The 22,319-nt window shown below is 43.8% G+C and overlaps 1 protein-coding gene across 1 annotated transcript in view; it reads right to left on the bottom strand.

Moving 5' to 3' along the window:
- LOC124871881 (inactive dipeptidyl peptidase 10-like) overlaps positions 1–22,319 on the bottom strand; it is a 168,440-nt gene that overhangs the window by 74,529 nt on the left and 71,592 nt on the right. The window contains exons 3-6 of the mRNA XM_047371498.1: positions 12,092–12,203; positions 11,420–11,515; positions 4,785–4,879; positions 4,403–4,477 (exon numbers count right to left, since the gene is read on the bottom strand). Of these exons, the coding sequence (XP_047227454.1) occupies positions 4,403–4,477; positions 4,785–4,879; positions 11,420–11,515; positions 12,092–12,203 (378 nt within the window). The remainder of the gene's footprint in view (positions 1–4,402; positions 4,478–4,784; positions 4,880–11,419; positions 11,516–12,091; positions 12,204–22,319) is intronic.

Here is a 22,319-nt window from a genome sequence, read left to right as displayed (position 1 = left end):
CACCATCTGGTACGCCGCTGCTACAGCCAAGGATAAGGACAGGCTGCAGCGTGTCATTCGGTCTGCTGAGAAGGTGATTGGCTGCAGTCTACTGTCGCTCCAGGAACTGTACACCTCCAGGACCCTGAAGCGGGCAGGGAAGATTCTGGCTGATCCCTCCCACCCTGGTCACAGATTCTTTGAAACTCTCCCCTCTGGCAGGAGGCTGAGGTCCATCCGGACCAAAACCTCACGCCACAAGAACAGTTTTTTCCCATCTGCCACCAGCCTGGTTAACGAAGCCCAGAAACCACCCTGACACTCTCCCTTCCCCCCCCCCCCCCCCCCCCCTTTTTATACTGACAGGACACCTGTAACCTGTAACTCTATGCGTTACATTAACGCTCAGCTTGGACTCCTGCTTTACTTGATGAATGATCATCTGCACTGTTGTATTGCTCTTGCATCTTATACTGCTCTATATTTACTCTCACTCACTTAAAACTGTGCACATATATTTATATTATATTGTAGATATGTTTATACTGTTTAATTTGTACTGTATTGCACCGACTACGCCAAAACAAATTCCTTGTATGTCCAAAAACGTACTTGGCAATAAAGCTTTTCTGATTCTGATTTCATGAATACAAAACGTGTAGGCAATGCGTTATGCAGCCATCCATGCATGGACGCTGACTGTAGAAAATGCAAGCGTTTTTCAGAAGGTATCGCTCCAAAATGCACCCCTCTTCGGCCCCTTTTTTTTAAAGAAACACTGGGCCAGAAGCACTACAATGTTAAGCATACGCGGTTATTGTGTGATGCCGCATACGTGGTCTAAAAATTGAAACTTGTGCGGAGATGTCCGGCGGACGTCCGCTTTGAGTCCGCGTGGACAAGTATGCGCGACTGTGTTTTGCCCTTAAGTGTAGGAGGAGTCGGGGAGGCAGAGGCAAGTTTGGGCTTGTGATTGAGAATTGATTTGAGGGAGTGAGGCATTTGTTTGAGGGGGCATTGCCCCCTCTTGCCCCTGCATAAAGCCGGCCACCGTCCTCAGTAGTTAACATGACCGAACCAGGGCATCACTGAGCTCCTGGACATTTTTAGGTGCAACCTGGTAGCGTTAGATGGACCTAAACATGATGCACCAGACACTATTAGACTTAGGTCAGGAGAGCATGGGGGCAGTCAATGGTATCAACTCCTTCTTCCTAAAGAACATCCCGAGTGTCACATGAGGCCAAACGTTATCATGTACCAGGAGGAACTCAGGACCCACTGCACCAGTCAACGTTCTAACAATGGGTCTAGGGATTTCATCCTGGTCTCATCCATAGACATGCCTCCCCACACCAGCACTTACCCACCACCAAACCCATCATGTTGAATAATGTTGCAGGCAGAGTAAATTTCACCGCAGCTTCTCCAGACCCTTTTCACATCTGTCACAGGACGCCAGTGCCAATCCTGCCAATGTAGGTGTTCACTAGTAAATGCCAGTCAAGCTCCATGATGCAGGGCAGTGAACACAGGGTCTACTAGAGGACTGTGCTGGGAGACACAGCAAACCTTCGGGAAATGGCACATACTGATGTGCCATCCTGGTGGCGTTGGACTTCTTGTGCACCCACTATAGGGTCTAGGCATCATCTCATGCTAACAGAAGGGACACTTACCCTGGTCCAATGCAACACTACTAAAAAGCTGCCATAAATGAAGAACACATGTCTGTGGCCTCAACCTGCAAAACCATTCCTGTTTTTTAGAATCATCTCATTGTTTCACTGAACAGTGTTTCTATATTTTTACTTTATTATCTTCTGGTTAATTATGCAGCATTCAGACTGGGGGCTTTAGGAGTTAAGAAAGTTCCCATTTCTGGGGGTGGCAGGGTTAGGGTTACAGTATGTAGCAGTGACTTTAAATGGTAAAGGGCCTGCACTTGTAAAGTTTTTTATCAAGTCCCCAGAGACCCCAAAGCGCTTCACATTACAATCAGTCATCCACCCATACCCACACTGACAGTGGTGAGCTACAATGTAGCCACAGCTGCCCCAGGCCAGACTGACAGAAGTGGGGCAGCCTTGCAGCCTCAGCCAGGAAATATCACATGTGCTCAGATGATGTAAAGATTAGACTATTCAAGGCTTATTGTACACCTCTGTATACTGCCCCTTTGTGATGTAATTTTAAAAAGGTGAGCATATAGCAGCTTAAAGTCGCTTATGACTCTTTGAGAATTCTGCTTAACAAGCCCAGTGCTGTAGTGCAAGCGAGATGTTCTGTGATGCCCATGTCAGGACATTTCGGGCAGTCATGAGAACTTTGATGTCGAAGTTTATGTCCCATCTGGACATCTCACAGAACAGTCCAACAATATTGTTGTTCAATCCTTCAGCCAGTGCACTACGCTCCCAGTTGTCTTGTGGAAACACTGGTTTTCTAGTCTTTGATAAGTCTTTGTTGGTGTGTGTTTGTTTGTGTCCATGTTGACCTCAAAAGTCTGAATACAAATAAATAAATTTTACTAAAGGCCACAATGGCTGAGGTGGGTCAAACCCACATATAATTTAACTATTTACAAATCATAAACCAGCCTGAAGGCTGAAAGAAAAGAAAAAGGACACATCAGCTTCCTGAATAACACGCAGGTAGGGGGCGCTGTAGTTAATAATACATCCTAAACCAGCTGATTATACATAAAATCAACTGTTCAGACGCACAAACGTTTCCCCAAAACACACAAAACAAACCACCATGAAACAGCGGGTTTGGTTCTGACATTTATTGATGGTCCTTCAGAGAACCAGCGTCTGGAGGAGGAGGGAGCAGGCAGAGAGCAGCTGCCCGTAATCAGACTGCCTTCATTGGGTCAAACGGGAGGAAGTCTCTGCTGAATCTATGGAGCACAAAGATCCAACATCCAACCTAAAACTAACTGCACTGCGGTCAGAACTTCATGGTTCTGGGCTTTAAAGTTCTGGTCCTCGTTATTGCCATGGCTGCGACAAGAAGTTCCTCATAAAGCCCAAAATGTTCTTCAGGCAAACTTTGAAGCTTCACCATCCAGACAGCAGGGTCTCTCCTCTCTGCTTCTCCTGCCACCCCCTCACATCAGAACCTCTGAGCCTTATTCTGGTTCTGGCTCAGAGCCCCAGTGGCTCATTTTATATATTATAAAAAAACATATATAGGGTGGGAGAGTGGACTGTGTTGGGGAGTTGGTGGAAAGGAGGATGAGGTGTCTGATGCAGACCTTCCTCAACAACAGCAGACAGACGCACATTTCCCCTGTGAGAATTAGTTATTATTATTAGGATTTAAAAGTGTATGAAACATAAAGCTCCATCTGGATCTGTATGGTTGGTTGAACCACAGCGAAAAGTAGCAAAGTTAGTTTCCATTAAGTCAAGAAAGAGACTGCTCATCATCATCATCATCATCATCATCCAAGTCCCGCCCGTCCGTCCGTCCGTCCGTCCGTCCGTCCGTCCGTCCGTCCGTCCGTCCGTCCAACCATTGCTCCTGCTTGTCCTTCCAAAGTCGCGTATCTCCGGATCAGAACCTTCCTGTTGCAAGGCAACAGTGCTACCAATTTCTCCACTGTGTAGCCCCTAAATTTTCTTATTGTGTCAAAACTTTATTTATTTATTTATTATAAACTATATTTTAAAATTTTAATTTATTTATTACAAAGGTTTTACTAATTAGCTTTCTCTAATAAAGTGTCACCAATTATAACCAATAGACAGCATTATTTTTACAGAGTGTTATGTTTAATTATAAGTCCACATTTCCAGTGCATACCAGTTCACCGTGTTTATCTTGATGTTCTGGATGTTTGGTCTTCAGCTAAGCAGTATTAATCGTGGCTTCTTCTGGTTTCTGTAATAGCTTGTGTGTTTCTGATTGTCTCAAGGCCTCTTCGAGGAATGTGACTCCATGTTTGTAGTTTTAACAGGAATGTTTACAGTAACCAATGAATTGTTGGTGGCTCCACAGCCATGGCCCATCACTTGTTAGATTTAGAAGCATCATAGCAAAGGTGGAACGCTTTTAGCTTTAATGATTTTTTTGAATCTGTCCTCTTTTTGCTCATTTTCATATTAAGTTTGAATTTATCGACCTCTCTTCCACTGACAGCTGGAGCCTCTGAACAGGATTCAGTGATCAGATTGGATGGATGGATGGATGGATGGATGGATGGATGTTTAACTGTTGTAAAGTAAAGTGTGGAGGTTAATGTGACTCAGACTGAGCTGCCAGCTGACATAAACTGGACCAGCTCTGTTGTGGTTGGATGGATATATGGGCTCAAATGAGGCACTACAATCCCATCTCCACCAGTTAACCCGGTAGCATCCGGACAGATAAATGTCTGGGACTGTAACACAGTTTAGATGGTTGTTCAGAGACTCACCTGTTGGACATCATATCCCAGGAGAACAAAGTTCTTGTCGGGAGAAACTGCAAACTTTGTTGCCTTAAACGTTGCCTGTGGAGAAAACAGAAACTGAAGAGAGTTTTTGCTGTGCAGAAATATGACATCATCTAAGCTTTCACAATGAAACCAGAAATACTTTGACTAAAACAGATAAATTAGCGAAGTGTTTCTGGAAGAAACTGATGTCGGTGAGACGAAATGAAAGACAGCAGCTTTAAAAGCAGAATTACAAGTTGGTAAAGGACCTTCTGGCCTCCAGAATAACATAATGTTTTTGTTGATGAGTCAGAAATGTTCAATTGGAGGCCACCTGGCAGTGATTTGGAATAAAACCGTTACTTCCACTTGTTTTACTCACGAAGATTGTGTTTTTGAGCAGCAGTTCGGTCTCGTTGCTGTACACGTTGGCTTTGAAAACATCTCCATCCCAGCTTCGAAAGATGATTTCCTCTGCTACAACAACAAAAACAAAGCAGGCCGCTAATGTCAGCAAGCCCTGATGTGGTAAAAAGTATTTTTAAGAAGAAGAAAAAAGTTTGCACAATTTTTGATTTTGCAGATTTTTCTAGAGTTTTAGGATTTAGGTCTGTGGACTGAGGTGGCCGTAGAATAAGGCTGATGTTTGGCTCGGTTCTGCTGCAGGAGTTCTCTGTTGATGGGACATGTGTTTTGGTCAGGGGGCAACTGTCATGGCCCATATAAGGTTCCTAATAATATTCAAAAATAAAATCTTGTATTTTTAAGAAAATAAGCCCAGTTAGATTTCCAGTGGTATTTTAAAGCAGACATTTTTGATACTATCAGTTTTCATTCTGCAGAGCAGGCTTGTTGCTAGGCTCTGTTGCTAGGCAGACTGAACATTGTTGCAGCGCAGATCGTCTATGGCAACAACCAATCACATGTTGGCGAGCTTTGTAGTCTAGTTTATAACAGGTCCCGCCCACTGTAGGGAACACCAATCAGAGCCCAGCCTGTATGTTTTCATCACAGAGTTGTTGGACCTCCGTTAGAGGCTGTTTTTGGTCAGAGATCAGGTAACCGTACATTTTTCAATATCAGATTTTAAAGTTAATAGCTAAAGTTGGATTCTAATGTTGAAATCTTTTCTACATTTTTTACTTGAAGAGGGGATTGGCTTGAGTGGATAAGCTTTAATTTAGAAATGACGATGCTTATAGTTTGGGGGAGTTCTGGCAAGCTGAAAGATTGATTTCCTGGTTTAGGAGGTTTTTCAAAAGATTTCCTGGAGTTACTGTCTGTTGTTTGCCTGGTAGATCCAGTGTTATAATCTCTGTGAGGAAACAGCTGGGAGCCTTCTGGACATGAGGCCCGTGGAGATGTCCATCAGTGCAGGGATAACCTGACAGGTCAGAATTGTATTCAGTGAAAATAAAAACAAACCAACTATTGTTTCATGTCCTGATCATCAATTTCACCTGTCGTCCCTTGCTGAGTAATTCTGCCGCAGTGCCACCTTTATTCTGCTCCCTGCAGCACTGTCTCAGTATATGTTTAGTCCTGAGAAATCATTATGTTTTCTCAGCTGACAAGGATTTTAGTAAATTAAAGAGCAAAGTGTCATGTGAGCTATGACAGCCTAAACTGACCAAATTTGAACCATCGTTGGATGGATTTGAACCATCGTTTGATGGATTTGAACCATCGTTTTATTCTGATGTGTGGTTCTGTTGGTTTGGGTTTGTCCTCCTCTGCGCTTCTGGGTGCGACTTCTCGTTTTAATGTCAGAGAAATTACCACAATATGTTGATATTTATTGCTTTGATTTCTTAGAATGACATATGAGCAGAAGATCAAAAGGTCAGAGGTCACTTAGCCACAGTGTGCTGGTTTTAGGTCATTGTCCCGCTGACAGACCCAGTGCCGACCCATTTTCAGTTTTTCCCCAGATATCTCCACATTTTTGTTTCATATGTCGTGGTGTCCCCTCCCTGGACTGCCACCTTACCGTGGTGGAGGGATTTGAGTGTCCCAAGATCCTAGGAGCTATGTTGTCAGGAGCTTTTTGCCCCAGGTAGGGTCACCCAAGGCAAACAGGTCCTAGCTAAGGGATCATCCCACAGACCCCTTAGGACGATTTACATAGATCGAAACAATGTTCCCTCGCCCGGACGCGGGCCCCACTCTGGAGCCTGGCCTGGAGGTGGGGCACGCTGGCGGGTGCCTGCTGGCCGGGCTTTCACCCATGAAGCATGGCCTAGCACAACTCAAAGAGGAAACGTGGGCCCCCTGTCCAATGGGCTCACCACCCGTGGGAGGGGCCAAAGGGGTCGGGTGCAATGTGGTATGGGTGGTGGCTGAAGGCGGAGACCTTGGCGGTCTGATCCTCGGCTGCAGAAGCTGGCTCTTGGGACGTGGAATGTCTCCCCTCTGATGGGGAGGGAGCCTGAGTTGGTGTGCGAGGTAGAGGGGTTCCGGCTGGAAATAGTCAGGCTCACCTTGACGCACGGCTCTGGCTCTGGAACCAGTCTCCTTGAGAGGGGTTGGACACTCTTCCACTCTGGAATTTCCCTTGGTGAAAGGCACTTAGCTGGGGTGGGCATACCCCTTGCCCCCAATCTTGTCCCCTGTACGTTGGGGTTTACCCCGGTGAACGAGAGGGTAGCCTCCCTCCGTCTACGGGTGGGGGGACGGGTTCTGACTGTTGTTTGTGCTTATGCACCAAATGGCAGTTCAGACTACCCATTCTTTTTGGAGTCCTTGGAGGAGGTGTTGGAGAGTGCCCCTCCCAGGGACTCCCTCGTCCTGCTGGGTGACTTCAATGCTCACGTTGGCAATGACAGTGAGACGTGGAGGGGTGAGGTTGGGAGGAATAGCCCTCCCATTCTGAACCCGATTGGTGTTTTGTTTTCGGACTTCTGTGCTCATCATGGATTGTCAATAACTAACACCATGTTTAAACATAAGGGTGTCCATATGTGCTCTTGGCACCAGGACACCCTAGGCCGCAGGTCGATGATCGACTTTGTTGTCATGTCGTCTGATCTGCGGCCGCATGTCTTGGACACTCGGGTGAAGAGAGGAGCGGAGCTGTCAACTGATCACCACCTGGTGGTGAGCTGGCTCCGATGGTGGGGGTGATGCCGGTCAGACCTGGCAGACCCTAACAAATTTTGAGGGTCTGCTGGGAACCCCTGGCGGAGTCTCCCTTGAGGCAGAGCTTCAACTCCCAACTCCGGGAGAGCTTCAGACACGTTCGGTCGCAAGGTTGTTGGTGCCTGTCAAGGCGGCAATCCTCAAACCTGCTGGTGGACACCGGCAGTGAGGGATGCTGTCAGGGTGAAGAAGGAGTCCTATCTGGTCTTTTTGGCCTGTGGGACTCCGGAAGCAGCTGATGGGTACCGGCAGTCAAAGCAGCATGCGGAAACTGTGTTTCTCGGCTGGCCTGGGAATGCCTTGGGATTCCCCCGGATGAGGGAAGTCTAGGTCTTTCTGCTTAGGCTGCTGCCTCTGCGACCCGACACCGGATAAGCGGAAGATAATGGATGGATGGATGGATGTATTGGTGTTTCCTAAAGTTTAGGAAGCCATGAACTCTATCAAGGTTACCAGGTCAACAGGCCCACAGCATCACACGTCCACCACTGGAATTAGCTGTAGGCATCAGGTTTTGTTCCACATATGTGTTGCTAAAAAACACCTGAGTCTAAATTGACCAAAGCTCACATGACCAGTTAAAAGTCCAAGTAGAGGGTGTGGTGCTGTTGGTGTGGGGGTTAAAGTGCGGGCCCAAGTACTCCTCGATGCCGCAGTTCTGGGTTTGAGTCCCTGCCCTGGTGGCATTTGTCTTCCCCTCTCCGTCCCTGTTTCCTGCCTACTGTCAAAAAAATAAATAAATAAATAAAGGCCACTAGTGCTGCAAAAAAATTTCAAAAACAAAAGTAGAGTTAATGTTTGTGATGGTAGGACAGGAAAGGTTTTTTTCCCAGCATGCCTCCAAAACAACCAGCTGGCATGTAGATAGAGCATGATGGTTGTCATAGAAACTGTTTGCTGCTGTTGTCCTGCTGAGCATCTGGTGAGTTTATTAAAAAACATTTATTTCTTAATGATGGAGAAGTTGGGTGTGGTTAGCTGTTAGTGTGAGATTAAGCAGCTGCAGTAAAAGATGCATCTATTTAAAGGCTTTTACATCTTTACTAGAGTTATCCAGCAGTGCCAAACATAGAAATGTATATGACAGATTTCTTCTGCTTTTCAGATTTGCTTTTTTTTCCTGTCAGGTAATACATATACAGTATAAGCATTATATTATATATGTGTTTAGAAAATGGCATAAAAACGTGTCTGAGCTTTGTTTGAAAACGGATTTAGTTATGTTGTCGTAACAGAAGCAGACAGAACCAGGACCGATCTTCATTTGGAGTTCTGCTGACTGAGACTACACGTCAGATTTCAGCAGAAGAAAACAATAACTGCAGTCGCTGCAATCACTCTATTCTAATCCCAAATCAAGATCACAGTCCACAGAGGCCGAAACTCCATTAATGCATCTGACAGATCTGAATCATTTCAGGCTCTCCGTCTCATGTAAGTGTCACCGAATAAGCTGCGAGGCATCCATCTGAGCCAGGAGGCCTGCATGCACAGCAAACACTAAAGCACTTCAGAGTAAAATGACAGGGAAATAAACATGAAAGACAGATGGGCCGCTGATGTTCAAGAGGCAAGAAAATCCTCAAAAGAGCTCCTGTCATGTAAAAACTAAGCTGCTCTTTCTCAGTTATATATTCATTTCTGTCTTTATGAAGCCTGAAAAACTGCAGACAACAGGAGCATACAGGTACATCTTAAATATATTTTTTAACAGTCATTTCAGAAAGTGCAACTCATATATAGATTCATCACACATGGAGTGAAATATTTCAATTCTTAATTTCTTGTCATTTTGATGATTTATGGCTTAGAGATAATAAAACCCATAATTCTGTTCTAAGAGTTTGAGCATATTCATGGAAAGTTGATTGGAAGGAAAAAGTGTAGGAGGAAAAGGTGCACCAGCAACAGGGAGAACCACAGTCCTGAGAGCATCGTTAAGAAAAATCTACTCAAGAATTTGGTGGCGCTTCACAAGACGTGGACTGAGGCTGGAGTCGGCACATCCAGATCCACTACAAATAGAAGGGGCCTCTACACATGTGCTACAAATGTCTTAACTGGGCTGATGGGAAACAAAACCGGACTGTTGCTCAGTGGTCCAAAGTCCTGTTTTCAGATAAAAGTAAAGTTTGCATTTCACTTGGAGATCAAGTTTCCAGAGTCTAGAGGAAAGGTGGAGTAGCTCAGTCTTTGTTGCTTGAAGCCCAGTGTGAAGTTTCCACAGTCAGTGATGATTTGGGATGCCATGTCATCTGCTGGTTCTGGTCCACTGGGTTTTATCAGGTCCAAAGTCAGCACAGCCATCTACCAGGACATTTTAGAGCACTTCATGCTTCAGAGAAATTAACATAATATTTAGAATCCTGACATTTCTGACAAAGAGCGGTTCAAGATGCCTGAGTGAGGACCACAAAATCGAGGCACATGATGTCGCCAGGTACGCTGGAGCTGGGGTCCCCCTCTGGAGCCAGGCCTGGCGTCGGGACTCGTCGGATAGCGCTTGGTGGCCGGTTTCTCCTCACAGGACCCTGTCGGGCCAAGCCTGAACGAGAGACACAAGACCTTCCCCCAGTGGGCCCACTACCTGCAGAGGAAACCATGAGGGACCGGTGCAAAGAGGATTGGGTGGCAGACGAAGGTGGAGACCTCGACGACCCAATCTCCGGATACTTAGACTGGCTCTAGGGACATGGAATGTCACCTCGCTGGGGGGGAAGGAGCCTGACCTTGTGCCGGAGGTCGAGAGATATCGACTAGAAATAGTCGGGCTCACCTCCACGTGGGGTAGCGTGGGGTCTGGAACCCATCTCCTCAAGAGAGGCTGTACTCTCTTCTACTCTGGAGTGTCCCGTGGGGAGAGGCGGTGAGCTGCGGTGGGTTTGCTTGTTGCCCCCCAGCTTGGCCGTCTCGTGTTGGGGTTTACCCCGCTGGATGAGAGGGTCGCATCCCCGCGCCTTCGGGTCGGGAACAGGTCTCTGACTGTCGTTTCGGCCTTAGGGCCGAGCGATAGTGTGGAGCACCTGGCCTTCTTGGCATCCCTGTTGGGGCTACTGCATAGTGCCCCTCCATGGGGGCACTGTGATTCTGCTGGGGGACTTCAAAGCCCACGTAAAAAATGACAGTAACACCTAGAGAGGTGTGATCAGGAGGAATGGCCTCCCTAATCTGAATTCGAGTGGTGTTTCATTATTGGACTTCTGTGCTAGTCACAGATTGTCCATAATGAACACCATGTTCAAACATAAGGGTGTCCATCAGTGCACTTGGCACCAGGACACCCTAGGCAGGAGGTCGATGATCGGCTTTGTTGTCGTATCATCAGACCTTCGGTCGCATGTTTTGGACAATCGGGTGAAGAGAGGGGCTGAGCTGTCCACTGATCACCACCTGGTGGTGAGTTGGATCCGCTGGAGGAGGAGAAAGCCGGACAGACTTGGCAGGCCCAAGTGCATAGTGAGGGTCTTCTGGCGGAGCCGTCAGGCAAGGTAGTATTAAACTTCCACCTCCGGAAGAGCTTTGACCAAATTCCGGGGGAGGTTGGAGACATAGACATTAATGCTGTTAAACCTGGCTGGACTCATGAAGCTGATGAGGGGGACTGTGATGCTGCACAATGGGATGGTTGGTCTGATTTGAACCATCATTTCCAAGCATAAACCAGACATTTCACTACTTCCTGTTTTTGACAGAGAGTTTTAACTGTCCATGCCTTTGCTGCTGTGCTTTCTCTCTTCATGACATCACTGGTGCAAGGCTTGATTTGTACATGTGCACAACTGAATGATACATGCATTATTTCACATGGAACGTGTGCGGCGGCCATCTTTTCCCTTATTATGCTGGTTACTCTAGCGTCTGGTTCTTAGATGAACTTACTGCTGATCCACTTTGCACCCGGATCATGGATTTGAAAGTTACTTTGAAAGAGGTCATCCAGGGTCAGCGGTGAGCCAGACAGGTTACGTGAACTACCTGTGGGGAGAAAAAAGAAAATAATGAGAACAAAACGAGCTGCAGAGAAGGCGAGGAGTCCGTTTGGTCTGTTGAGCCTGAAGTAAAAGTTATTTCTTAATTAATTACATCACGCCAGAATTATATCTGTATGTCTGTGAAGCCCCTTGTGTTGACTGGAAAACATTTGGGAACGTTCATGAACCCCAATCAGATGGGTTGTCATCAACCCAAATACACACAAATACACACAAAGCTGATTTTTTTCCTTAGAGCACTTTGTTGTTTCATGAAACTCTACACACCCAATGCTCAAACAAGGAAACATCTAACAGGCGCAGGACCGGAAGAACGGACCTCCATCCACCGTAAGAAGCCTGCATTATGAGCAGAGTGCAACTTCTGCAGACAAAAATTTTCTGTTTGAGCATATCTGCTGCACCTTCATCACATGTCTCAGCATATTAACATAGTCTGATCACCTCTACGATGACCAAAACATCTGACTTGAGAACCATTTTGCATTTGGATCCATTTGAAACTGTTGCCTCTAGACTATTCTGGTTGCAGTTCAGAAAAGATGATTTGTTGGCTCACCTTTTGAAAGCAGAACAATGGAAAGTCCAATGAAAGAAAGCACGACCACAATGACCAGCAGCGAGATGCCAATACCCTTCCAGTTCCTGTCTGGCCCAATAGGTCCGATGTCCTATCAAACAAGACAAAGGAATCATATGAACTTGAAAAAAATAATTTTATTAAAGCAAAAAGAAAACAAAGTTTACAGCTATCAGAAAACAAGTAGAGCTTTAATAGATTCAGACCAAATACTGCAGATCTGCAGAGCTTCAGTTCATCGGGGGTGGGGGGGTAGATACATTTATAGGTAAAGGAGGAACAAACTTTGGATTAATAATAAACTCCTTCAGTGTCACTCCAGATATCCCCTGTTCCTCTTTATTCATCACATGGAAATATATGAGGCTGACAAGGCTTTTTACGTTGTTCCTGTCTCTCCTATGTTTTCCATTCATTTCCAGGGACAAGTTGCACAATATTTGTTAAAAGCTTTAAAACAGACACGATCCATTTTAGGGCCCATCTCTCCGAGTGGATCAGTTTACCAGCTTTATTTCATTGCCAGTGACAGTGTTATAAATAAATCCGCCTCACTAGGAGAGCCCCAAGCAGCTCAAAACTCATCTGTGTATTTATGGATCTACTTTATGACCATTTTAATTGTAACATTGTGCTTCAGAACTTTAGCTTCCAAGTCACTGTGCTATTAAAATGTTGGATCGGACACAAGAGGAAATGTATTTCTAGAAATGATCTCCTGCAGCCTCATTTAGTTCATGATCCCCTCTGTTTGCAGCAGCTGGATTCTCTCTCTGTAGAGCAGGGAATATTTTAGTCCTTCAGTAAAACCTCTGTCTGATCATTTTGGGAACTCCAGCTTCATTCAGACTCCATTAAGTTCCTCAAGATTTTATAGGCTGCAGTTTGCTGAAGGTATGCCGTGATTTCCAAAAATTATTAATAAACCAACAAAGGAAAAAAATGTTTATTCATCCTGTTTTTATCCACACAAACTCATTGCCTGGGGTTTAAAAGGAACTTGCTGCACAGCAACACAACAAATGTATGAACAATCAAATACTGCAACATTTTAAATCACTGACACGTGCAAAGAGTCATGTAAGTATTTGAGAATTTGGCATTTCTATTTGTTATTGTGTTGGGCTGCTGATAACTTATTTAATCTAACAATCAATGTGACTTTTATTTATTGCTCCAAATCATTTTGATCCCTAAACTCATCCTTACTTTTTTTGCAATATCAGAATAAGAATCAGAATCAGAATCAGCTTAATTGCCAAGTTCGTACAAACAAACAAGGAATTTGACTCCGGTACACTTTGCTCTCTGGTTCTGTTTTTGCGTTACAGAATAAACATATTTACAATGTACAATATACACATATCTAATAGAAAGGTGCATTTGTAACATCTGTATGCTGTTGTTCTGTTCTCTATTGAATGTTCATCAGAGAAACAGCCTGGGGGAAGAAACTGTCTCTGTGGCGGCTGGTTTTAGTAAACAGTGCTCTGTAGCGCCACCTGAAGGTAAAGCTCTAAACAGTTTATGTGCAGGGTGTGTGGGGTCTGCAGAGATTTTAGCAGCTCTTTTCTTGACCCTTGACCTGTATAAGTCCTGGATGGAGGGAAGGTCAGCTCTGATTATTCTCTCTGCAGTCCTGATTATTCGTTGCAGTCAGGACCTGTCCTGTTTTGTGGATGATCCAAACCACACTGAGATGGATGAAGACAGGACAGATTGAATGATGGCAGTGTAGAAGATGACCAGCAGCTCCTGTGGAAGGTTGAACTTCTTGAGTTGCCTCAGGAAGTACAGTCTCTGCTGGACCTTCTTTCGAACAGTGTCTATGTCTGAAGACCATCTCAGGTCCTCAGAGATGGTGGTTCCTAAGAACCTGAAGTGGTCCACGCCCGATACAGTGTTGTTGAGGATGGTGAGGGGGGTGTATGGGGGTGGTGTTCTCCGAAAGTCCACCACCATTTCCACAGTCTTGAGTGGGTTGAGTTCCAGGTAGTTCTGACTGCACCAGTGTACCAGCTGATCCACCTGCTGTCTGTATGCAGACTCATCACCATCCTGGATCAGTCCAATGACAGTGGTGTCATCTGCAAACTTCTGGAGTTTCACGGACGAGTCCGATGAGGTGCAGTCATTTGTGTAGAGAGAGAAGAGGAGTGGGGATAGAACACACCCCTGGGGGGCACCAGTACTTATTGATCTGGATCGGGAGAAGATGTTCCCCAGTCTCACCTGCTGCTGTCGGTCTGTCAGGAAGCTGTTGATCCACTGACAGGTGGAGGCTGGGACGTTGAGCTGTGTGAGCTTCTGGTGGAGGATGTCTGGTATGATGGTGTTGAAGGCCGAGCTGAAGTTTACAAACAGGATCCTGGTGTACGTCCCTGGGTGGTTGAGGTGTTGCAGAATGAAGTGTAGACCTAAGTTAACAGCATCATCTGCTGACCTGTTTGCTCAGTAAGCAAACTGCAGGGGGTCCAGCAGGGGGCCTGTGATGTCTTTCAGGTGCTTCAACACCAGCCGCTCAAAGGATTTCATGACCACAGACATCAGGGCTACAGGCCTGGAGTCATTTAATCCTAGGATGGTGGGTTTCTTGGGAACCAGGATGATGGTGGATCGTTTGAGGCAGGAGGGGACCTCACATTTCTCCAGTGACTTGTTGAAGATCCTTGTGAAGATCGGAGCGAGTTGATTTGCGCAGGCTTTCAGGCATGATGGGGAGATGTTATCAGGTCCTCCAGCTTTCTTTGTTTTCATGCGCTGAAAGAGCCTGTTTACATCTTCCTCGGAGATCTTTAGTGCAGGCAGAGGATCTGATGGTGGGGGGTTGGTTACTTTATGGGAGGAATTTGTTCCTGAATGGAATGTGGAGGAGATGATTTAAGGTGTGAATGGCTTCTTGTCTCTTCTGCAGCAGAAGCCATTCAGACGGTTGGCCAGGAGACGACTCTGTTCAGGATGGGTGGAGGGGCTCTTGTAGGCAGTCAGGTTTCTCAGACCAGATCAGCTCATCAAAGCCTTCTGTGTGGATTTCTTATTCATTCTAAAAGTCTAATGCTAATCCCAGCATCTCAGTGTTAGCATTAGCATTTCATTGTTCGCACTCGCATGCTCAGTTGATGTTTTGGTGCATTTTGGTGTATTTGACCCACATATTGTATAACTTCTGAGCACTAGCTATACTGTGCTGTTATGTAATTCTTTTTAAATTAATTTATTTTATTGTTTTTTTTCTGCACTAGTGGGCTTTATTTCTCGACAGTAAGCAGACAGGAAAGGGGTGGAGAATCAAACCGGGAATTGAACCCGCGACAGGCTGTGTGGAGGACTGAAGCGTCTGAATATGAGTCACATGTTTTACCCCTGCGCCACTGCCACGCCCCCTTTATTTCTGTTTTAACAAGTTTAAAGAATTAACTTTAAATGCTAAATTTAAAGTTTAAATTTAAATTCTAAAGTAATTCTAAATGCTGAAGTAAAGTCATGTAAAACCTTTGTACTCTACATCTACTGTACTGGGGAGTGATATCCTACAACATTTGAAAAAGGCTAAAAAGCTGAATTATTAGTTGTTGATGCTAATGCTAACATCAGCATGGTAATGTTAGCATTAGCATGCTTAATGGTCCAGTTTTTCAATGTTTTGTATGACTATATATTACCTTCACTAAATGAAATCTGAATGTAAATATCCTTTATACTTTCAAAAAGAAAAAAAGGACCAAATAGCAAGTAAAGGTTTCATGTAATCTTGTGAAGACATCCAGCAGGACCGTAGAGGCTAAAAAACCTTCTAGTCAATACTGTAGTGTGAAAGGAGCATTCATATTTTGTTAGCTATGATCAACAGCTTGTTTTCAGTTGGTCTAGCTGATTAACCAGTTAACCAATTCTTGTAAATGTGGGGTTGTCTGGACTGTAGTGGTGGGAAGGAGTCATAACGTCAGTCTAGGTCCACAGCTGCTAATCCAGCTCCTCCAGGACGTTGGAATCAGAACATGTGCCTCCAGAGGACCGCGTGGAGAAAGCTGCTGCTAGATGCCAAAACAATGTCTTGTGTATGACAGCACCACAAAGGGCTCCCTGGATACAAAGCAGCACCATGAATCCAAACAGATAATAAATACTGCATATTCCCTGCCAACCTGTCAGAGCATGCAAAGCATTTCCTCTCTGGCTTCAAACATCTGAAGTACACTAACCTACGCTTTTTTCCCTTTGAGACAGCACCATATGGTTTTACCTTTAAGAAAAATTGACTCTGCATTGGTAAACTGTAACATATTTTTTGAGGATACAAGAAGCTAAATTTTAAAGGTGAAACAAGGTTAGACTGTAAAGGTTGTTATTTTCAAAAGCCGGGGCAGTGGGCGGCTCAGTTGGTAGTGCAGACGCACCATGTGCAGAGGCTATAGTCTCAACCTGGTTTGCCCTGGGTTGGATTCCTGATCTAAGGCCATTAGCTGCATGTATTCCCTTCTCTCTTCACCCTCTTTCCTGTAAAACTACGGATCAATAAAGGCCACTGGTGCTAAAAAATATCTTGGCACTAAAACGTATCTTAATTATGGCTTAAACGTATTATAAGTCCCAAATCCAAGCCTATATTTTAATCCTCTGGGTGAAGGAAAATGACAAGTTAAACCAAATGTCAGCTGGTTCAATTATGAATAAAGGTTTCCTGCTTTCTTTATCTCTTGTCAAACGTATTTATCCATCCTACACCCAATTTTTTCTGGAGACAATAACTCTAAAAATGAGTTTAGCCGAGTAGTTTAGCAGAGGGTAAAACATTTCTATGATGAATCTGCAGAGGGAAATACTCTAATAAATACCCTACGAGCTGAATTCAAGAGATAATGTATGACGAAGCTTTGAGTGCAGAGCCGGGACCACTTGACATTTCTGTCACATCAAACCAGGAAGCAGCGCTCTGCTCCAGCAGTTATTCAGGACACTAAATATTAAGAGAGACCAGGAGAGGGAGAAGCCTCAACTTCGCAAGGTTCGTCTTGAACATTGTAATCTCAGCAAACAAACCTCAAGAGATTAAGGTACAGATGGAGGAAAAATGATTCATTACTCATTCTAAAAATGGGGCCATCTCGACCCAACAGGTAAAGAGGAAACTGTGTGAGGACAGTTATCCTTGTTACAGATTAAAATGTCCTGTGAGGCTTGGAACAAAGCCTCCCAGCATCCAGCAGAGCAGCCTGGTCACAGAAAACACTCTCTGCTGCTGATTATGCTATTGTCCTGTTGATTGTGTTCTAACATACTCACACATATTAGCATCGTTTTACACGGCCAGGCTACATGCTATGTTAGGACTGATTTCTGTTTCTAACAAAAGCAACCTGGGTTTAAGACGTACTGTAATCCCAGCTGAGGTTTTCCAACCAGGAAACTTTCCATGGGTCACATAAAGAAGCCCGTGACTACAGGATAACACCAGGAACCATGTCAGGACCCGTATTCAGCTTCCGCTGCTGAGCCGTGTCACACCGGGGAGTTTACCAGACTTCAGTAACAGGTTCCTACAAACCAGATCATGATGCAGGGAACTGGCAAGCTGAGCTCCCCAGACATTGCTACCTACAGGTCCTGGGTCCATGTGGGTGAGGCCAAGTCCAAGTCATGTCTCAAGTTTTGCACCCTAAGTCCAAGACAAGTCTCTTATGCCTGAAACAAGCGGGCCCATGGTAGAGAGGCGAGGAAACAATAAAGCTTCAACTGTCCCTCCGCTGCGAGTCGGACAGCCGCTCCATCACTCTGATATAAAGACACGGAACCGCGGCTGACACCTGATGAACACGCCTGCAGCAATAACCGACCATCGGTTTGCTCTCCAAACCACTGTCACCTACAGCTGGACCTCTCTCCTCAGAGACCAGCTGTGTATTTTTACTAGGGGATGTTATAATTAGAACAGGTCCAATAGGTAAAATCTATATTTAAAATGTATTGAAAAACTATTCATTTTTTGACATTCAAATTATCACAACAATATATTTAACAACTCATTTATTTTGGGTATTTGTGTCACTGTAAGCCTTAATTGGTAGGAATATTATCTGGGACCTCTTCTAAGGAGCAAAACTAAAACATTAGCAGTATGGAGCAGAAAGGAGGGGAAGAAGGGAAGAGGAGAAAGAAGGACACAGCATACAGAACCAATCATGTCTGGAAATAGTAAATAATTAATTTTCTACCAGTTGAAGAATGCTGTGAGTGGGACCCATCTTGTCTCGGGCGCAGACAGTTGGCCTGTTCGTGACAGAAAGTTTTCATAATATTTCAAACATATAAGATGGAAATAATGAACCAAAGTGTTTTGAAACTAAAATATTTGTTTCTAAATTACACAAATGAGTTGGAAACACAGTGTCCTTCATGTCTTAATGGGAGCATATTAATTAAATGTGTTCGATTCAAGTTGAATAAAATATGCTTAGAGTTATTCTGCATAATTTCTTTAATATCTATGATTTTAAGCAGGGGAATTGATCAAATCTTGATCAGATATTTTTACCATATCACCCAACCCCTAGCTCCAAGCTGCACTATAAATGACAGCATTATGAACAGCGAGCAGTACTATAACTGGTTTAGGTATGGTAAGTTTATTTATATAGTGTTTTTCAGTATCGAGACACTCAAAGTGCTGTACATACAATTACAATTACAATCACAAAGAAAATAAACACAGACACAGACACAGAAAAACAAATCAAATGATACTACAATCTTAAGAAATCTAAAAATCTATGAATCCTTCTGAGAAATCGAATAGTCTCATCATTCCATTGAATTCTAACTAGTGAAGCTGAGTCACTGGTACAAAACAGCTTTAATCCACATTTTCTGGTGCTAATAATATATTGCTTTTACTGGTGCTGAAGTTGAACTAAGTAATAACAGTTCATTGTAGTCTAATTAAGAAAGCTGGGTCATTGGTGTAAGAGCAGCTAAAGTCCAAATTACTAATAATATTTGGTTTTCGCTGGTAATCCTTCTGATAAAACTAAAAATCAATGAAAAAGTAATGAAATACTAATAATAATTGGCTGTTCCGGTCCAGAGCAATCAGAGAGCTGATGAGGTATCAGAGGAATCAAGCAGTCTGTGGGACATTTTAACCACTTCCTGAATTTGGTGCCAACAGATGGGAGTAGAGGGGTATCAGGGGAAGGCTACCCATAGGAGATGAGATTCAGTCTTAGTCTGACATGCGTGACCTTCTCAGACCGTCTCATTGACCTTTGCAGGTCCTCATCGTCTGCCATGTTGCAGCTGGTGCACCATGCTGAGGGGCACTCTGCCACCAACTCTCTATGTTGTGAGGACGCTGGTAGAAAGTGATGGATAAATATAGAATCTGTACTGACTGGCTGCTGGAAGCTGACAGAGATGTTACAATGAAATGCTGGACTGGTGGTTCACCAGCAGATTCATGAGTTGATGTTACTGTGGAGCTAAATGACTTTTAACTTTGGAGCCATCTTCATCTGTAAGGCTGAGTCAAACATAAAACTGTGCAAAACAAACCTGATTAAGTTTGATTATGTAAAAATAAAGGCAACACGATCAAAGAAAACAGAATAAGAAATGAACTCATGGGCGCGGCAGTGGAGCTCGACCCATATTCAGACGCCTCAGTCCTCAACTCAGGTGTCCCGAGTCCTGACCCTGGCGACCTGTGCTGCATGGCCTCCCCCTCTCCTCAAACCACTTCCTGTCTGCCTACTTTCTACTTTCAAATAACAAAAAGAAATGCCACTAGTGCCGCAAAAGGAAAAAAAGAACATCTAGATGTTCAGAACCGGAGTAGAGACGAATCTACCAGCCATCAGCATCCTGATGCCTAGATGTGAAGTTCTGCAGCGGTTACTCAGATCTCTTCAGAGTGGAGAAGAAGTCATCTGCCCTGGAAGATGCATCCTCAGAGCAGACTGAGGCTACTAGATCAGTTCATCTGCAAGTTGCTTGTAGGTAGATTCTACTGCTAAAAGCACCTTTTCTAATTAATCATGACGACAGTCCGTAAACGAGGTCCTCACCTTAGTGATGTCATCATAAGGGGTTTATGTTGTTTAACCTTCTGTACTGTCTGACTAAAGTCTGAAACAACTTATGGTCAGTTCTGTTACTTGGATCCAGGCGTGTCGTTAGAGCTTGACTTCCTGGGCTGAAGCCCCAGATATTTTCTGAATAGCTCTGGATCTCTTAAAAGACGAAATTTATAAGTATTAAAAAGATGCACTAAGCCACAAAATGGCATTGGATTTCACATTTTTATCTAATAAACAATCTGATTTGTTTCTATTGTGCTCCATATAATCACTGTCCACTTCACCTAAACTGGCAATAAGTTAAAAGGAAAAATACGCGCACAGGTACCGGCGGACTGGCACTCTGTCCATCCTGGAGAGGTTCGGGACGGCTGTTCAGTCCAGAGTCGTCGGGCTTCCTCGATCAGTACCCAAAAGGTACTGACTCGAACAGGACTTATTTAAGGGCAACCGCGGAGCCAACCGGAGAACAGAGTCTGGTTTGCGCACAGAAGGTGGAAGCAGAGCAGCAATAAAACCTGAATGCTGACTCAGAATGGCCTGATCGTAAGTTAAAGCTCATCACTTGTTCACCCAGCAAGACATGATGCAGAGTTTCACTCTAATGAGCATCTAATCACATCTAATAACATTGCATCTCATTGCTGCAGCCAGTCCTGTAGTCCAGTTCTACACGTAGAAAGAATAAATTGTTGCTGAATACACCTGAAAAACATGTACTGGTGCCACTAAGACATGGTAGAAAATATAAAAGTAAGCCTTCCTCTTCTCGTTCATATCTTCTTTGCTGGAAATGTTTCATTTATTATTTTTGCCAGGCCAAATTTTTTCATAAGTGGAATGAAGGGCTGAAAAGATGGCAGTAAAACAGAACAGGTTCATGAAAGAAGGAAAACTTTTAATGAAATGTTTGGAAAGCTCTCAGCATAATTAAATCAAATAAATATGTTTTTAGGATCTTACCGTTTGACTAAGTTTTAAATTAATCAACTTTATACCAGTTTCCTTTTTAAATATAAGAAATTAAGACCATGAAGCCTCAGGAGTTAAACATTTGGATGAGAGTGTCATTTCCATAGATGAGAAAAGAAGCAAATTTATTTGGCCCATAGTAAATATCTCTGAGTTTAAGAACACATTTTGTCAGCAAAAATTTAGATTAGATTTTTTTCTAAATACAACAAAATGTATCATTATCTGCTTCAGCAAAATGTTTTTTATCCTTCATTCAGCTTCTAACAAAAAATAAAAACCAAGTAAAATTATTATAAACCTTCTTTGTTTGATTCACAATGATTTAAAATCCATCAAAACCCGGCCTAGAAGAGAACTGGTATGTGTCTTATGTTATTTCAACTTTAAATGACTTAGAAACTTGACCGCTGTCTTATGAAAATTAAAATATTTTGGGTCTAGGCTAAAGCCCCCAATGTTTCAAGACCCTAAAATTGCTGCTTGGACCAATTGTCCACATGTTGCTATTTTCATGCAGCCGAAGGCTACTGGCGAACACCATCTAGACCTCATCAGCAGGTCACCAGGTCACTCAGCAGACCTGCAGCTGTGCAGAAAACTGCTGCGAAATGAAATGTGATTGGCTGATTAAACTGTCTTGGTTGGTATTCAGACAACAAAGCAGAGTACTCTGGTGAGATCAAATTATGCCCAGAATCTGCAGAGAAAATAACATTTGATTGAATCATTTCTGAATTAGCACTGTTTATTATTTACAGGCAGGTGAATGGGCTGGCGACCAGAGTCAAGGCATTTTCAGCGAGGCGCTTAAAACTGAAGTCAGAGGAACCACAGAGATCTTTAAAAATAAACCGTATATTCTACAACACGTCTCTAATTGATTCAGGCTGGATGATAAATATGTTGTGTCTACATGATGTACTTCTTAGTAACGTTAGCAGAGCTAACAGTGGTGATTAGATGCTAATGGCTGAATAATATGTCTGCTTTATAATACTTTTATCTATGTCTTAAAATAAGGAAAATGTTTAACACAGACTCTTCTCACAATGCAGTGAGACATCATCTCTGCTCCTTCAAATATTTAATAGCTCTTCATGGCACAAAGACTAGAAAATGAAATGTTAAATGCTGATTCTATCTTACATTAAAGACCTGAA

Source organism: Girardinichthys multiradiatus, chromosome 7 (genome assembly GCF_021462225.1).
Source record: "Girardinichthys multiradiatus isolate DD_20200921_A chromosome 7, DD_fGirMul_XY1, whole genome shotgun sequence".
Taxonomy (NCBI): Eukaryota; Metazoa; Chordata; class Actinopteri; order Cyprinodontiformes; family Goodeidae; genus Girardinichthys; species Girardinichthys multiradiatus.
This window is presented reverse-complemented; position numbering and strand designations above follow the sequence as displayed.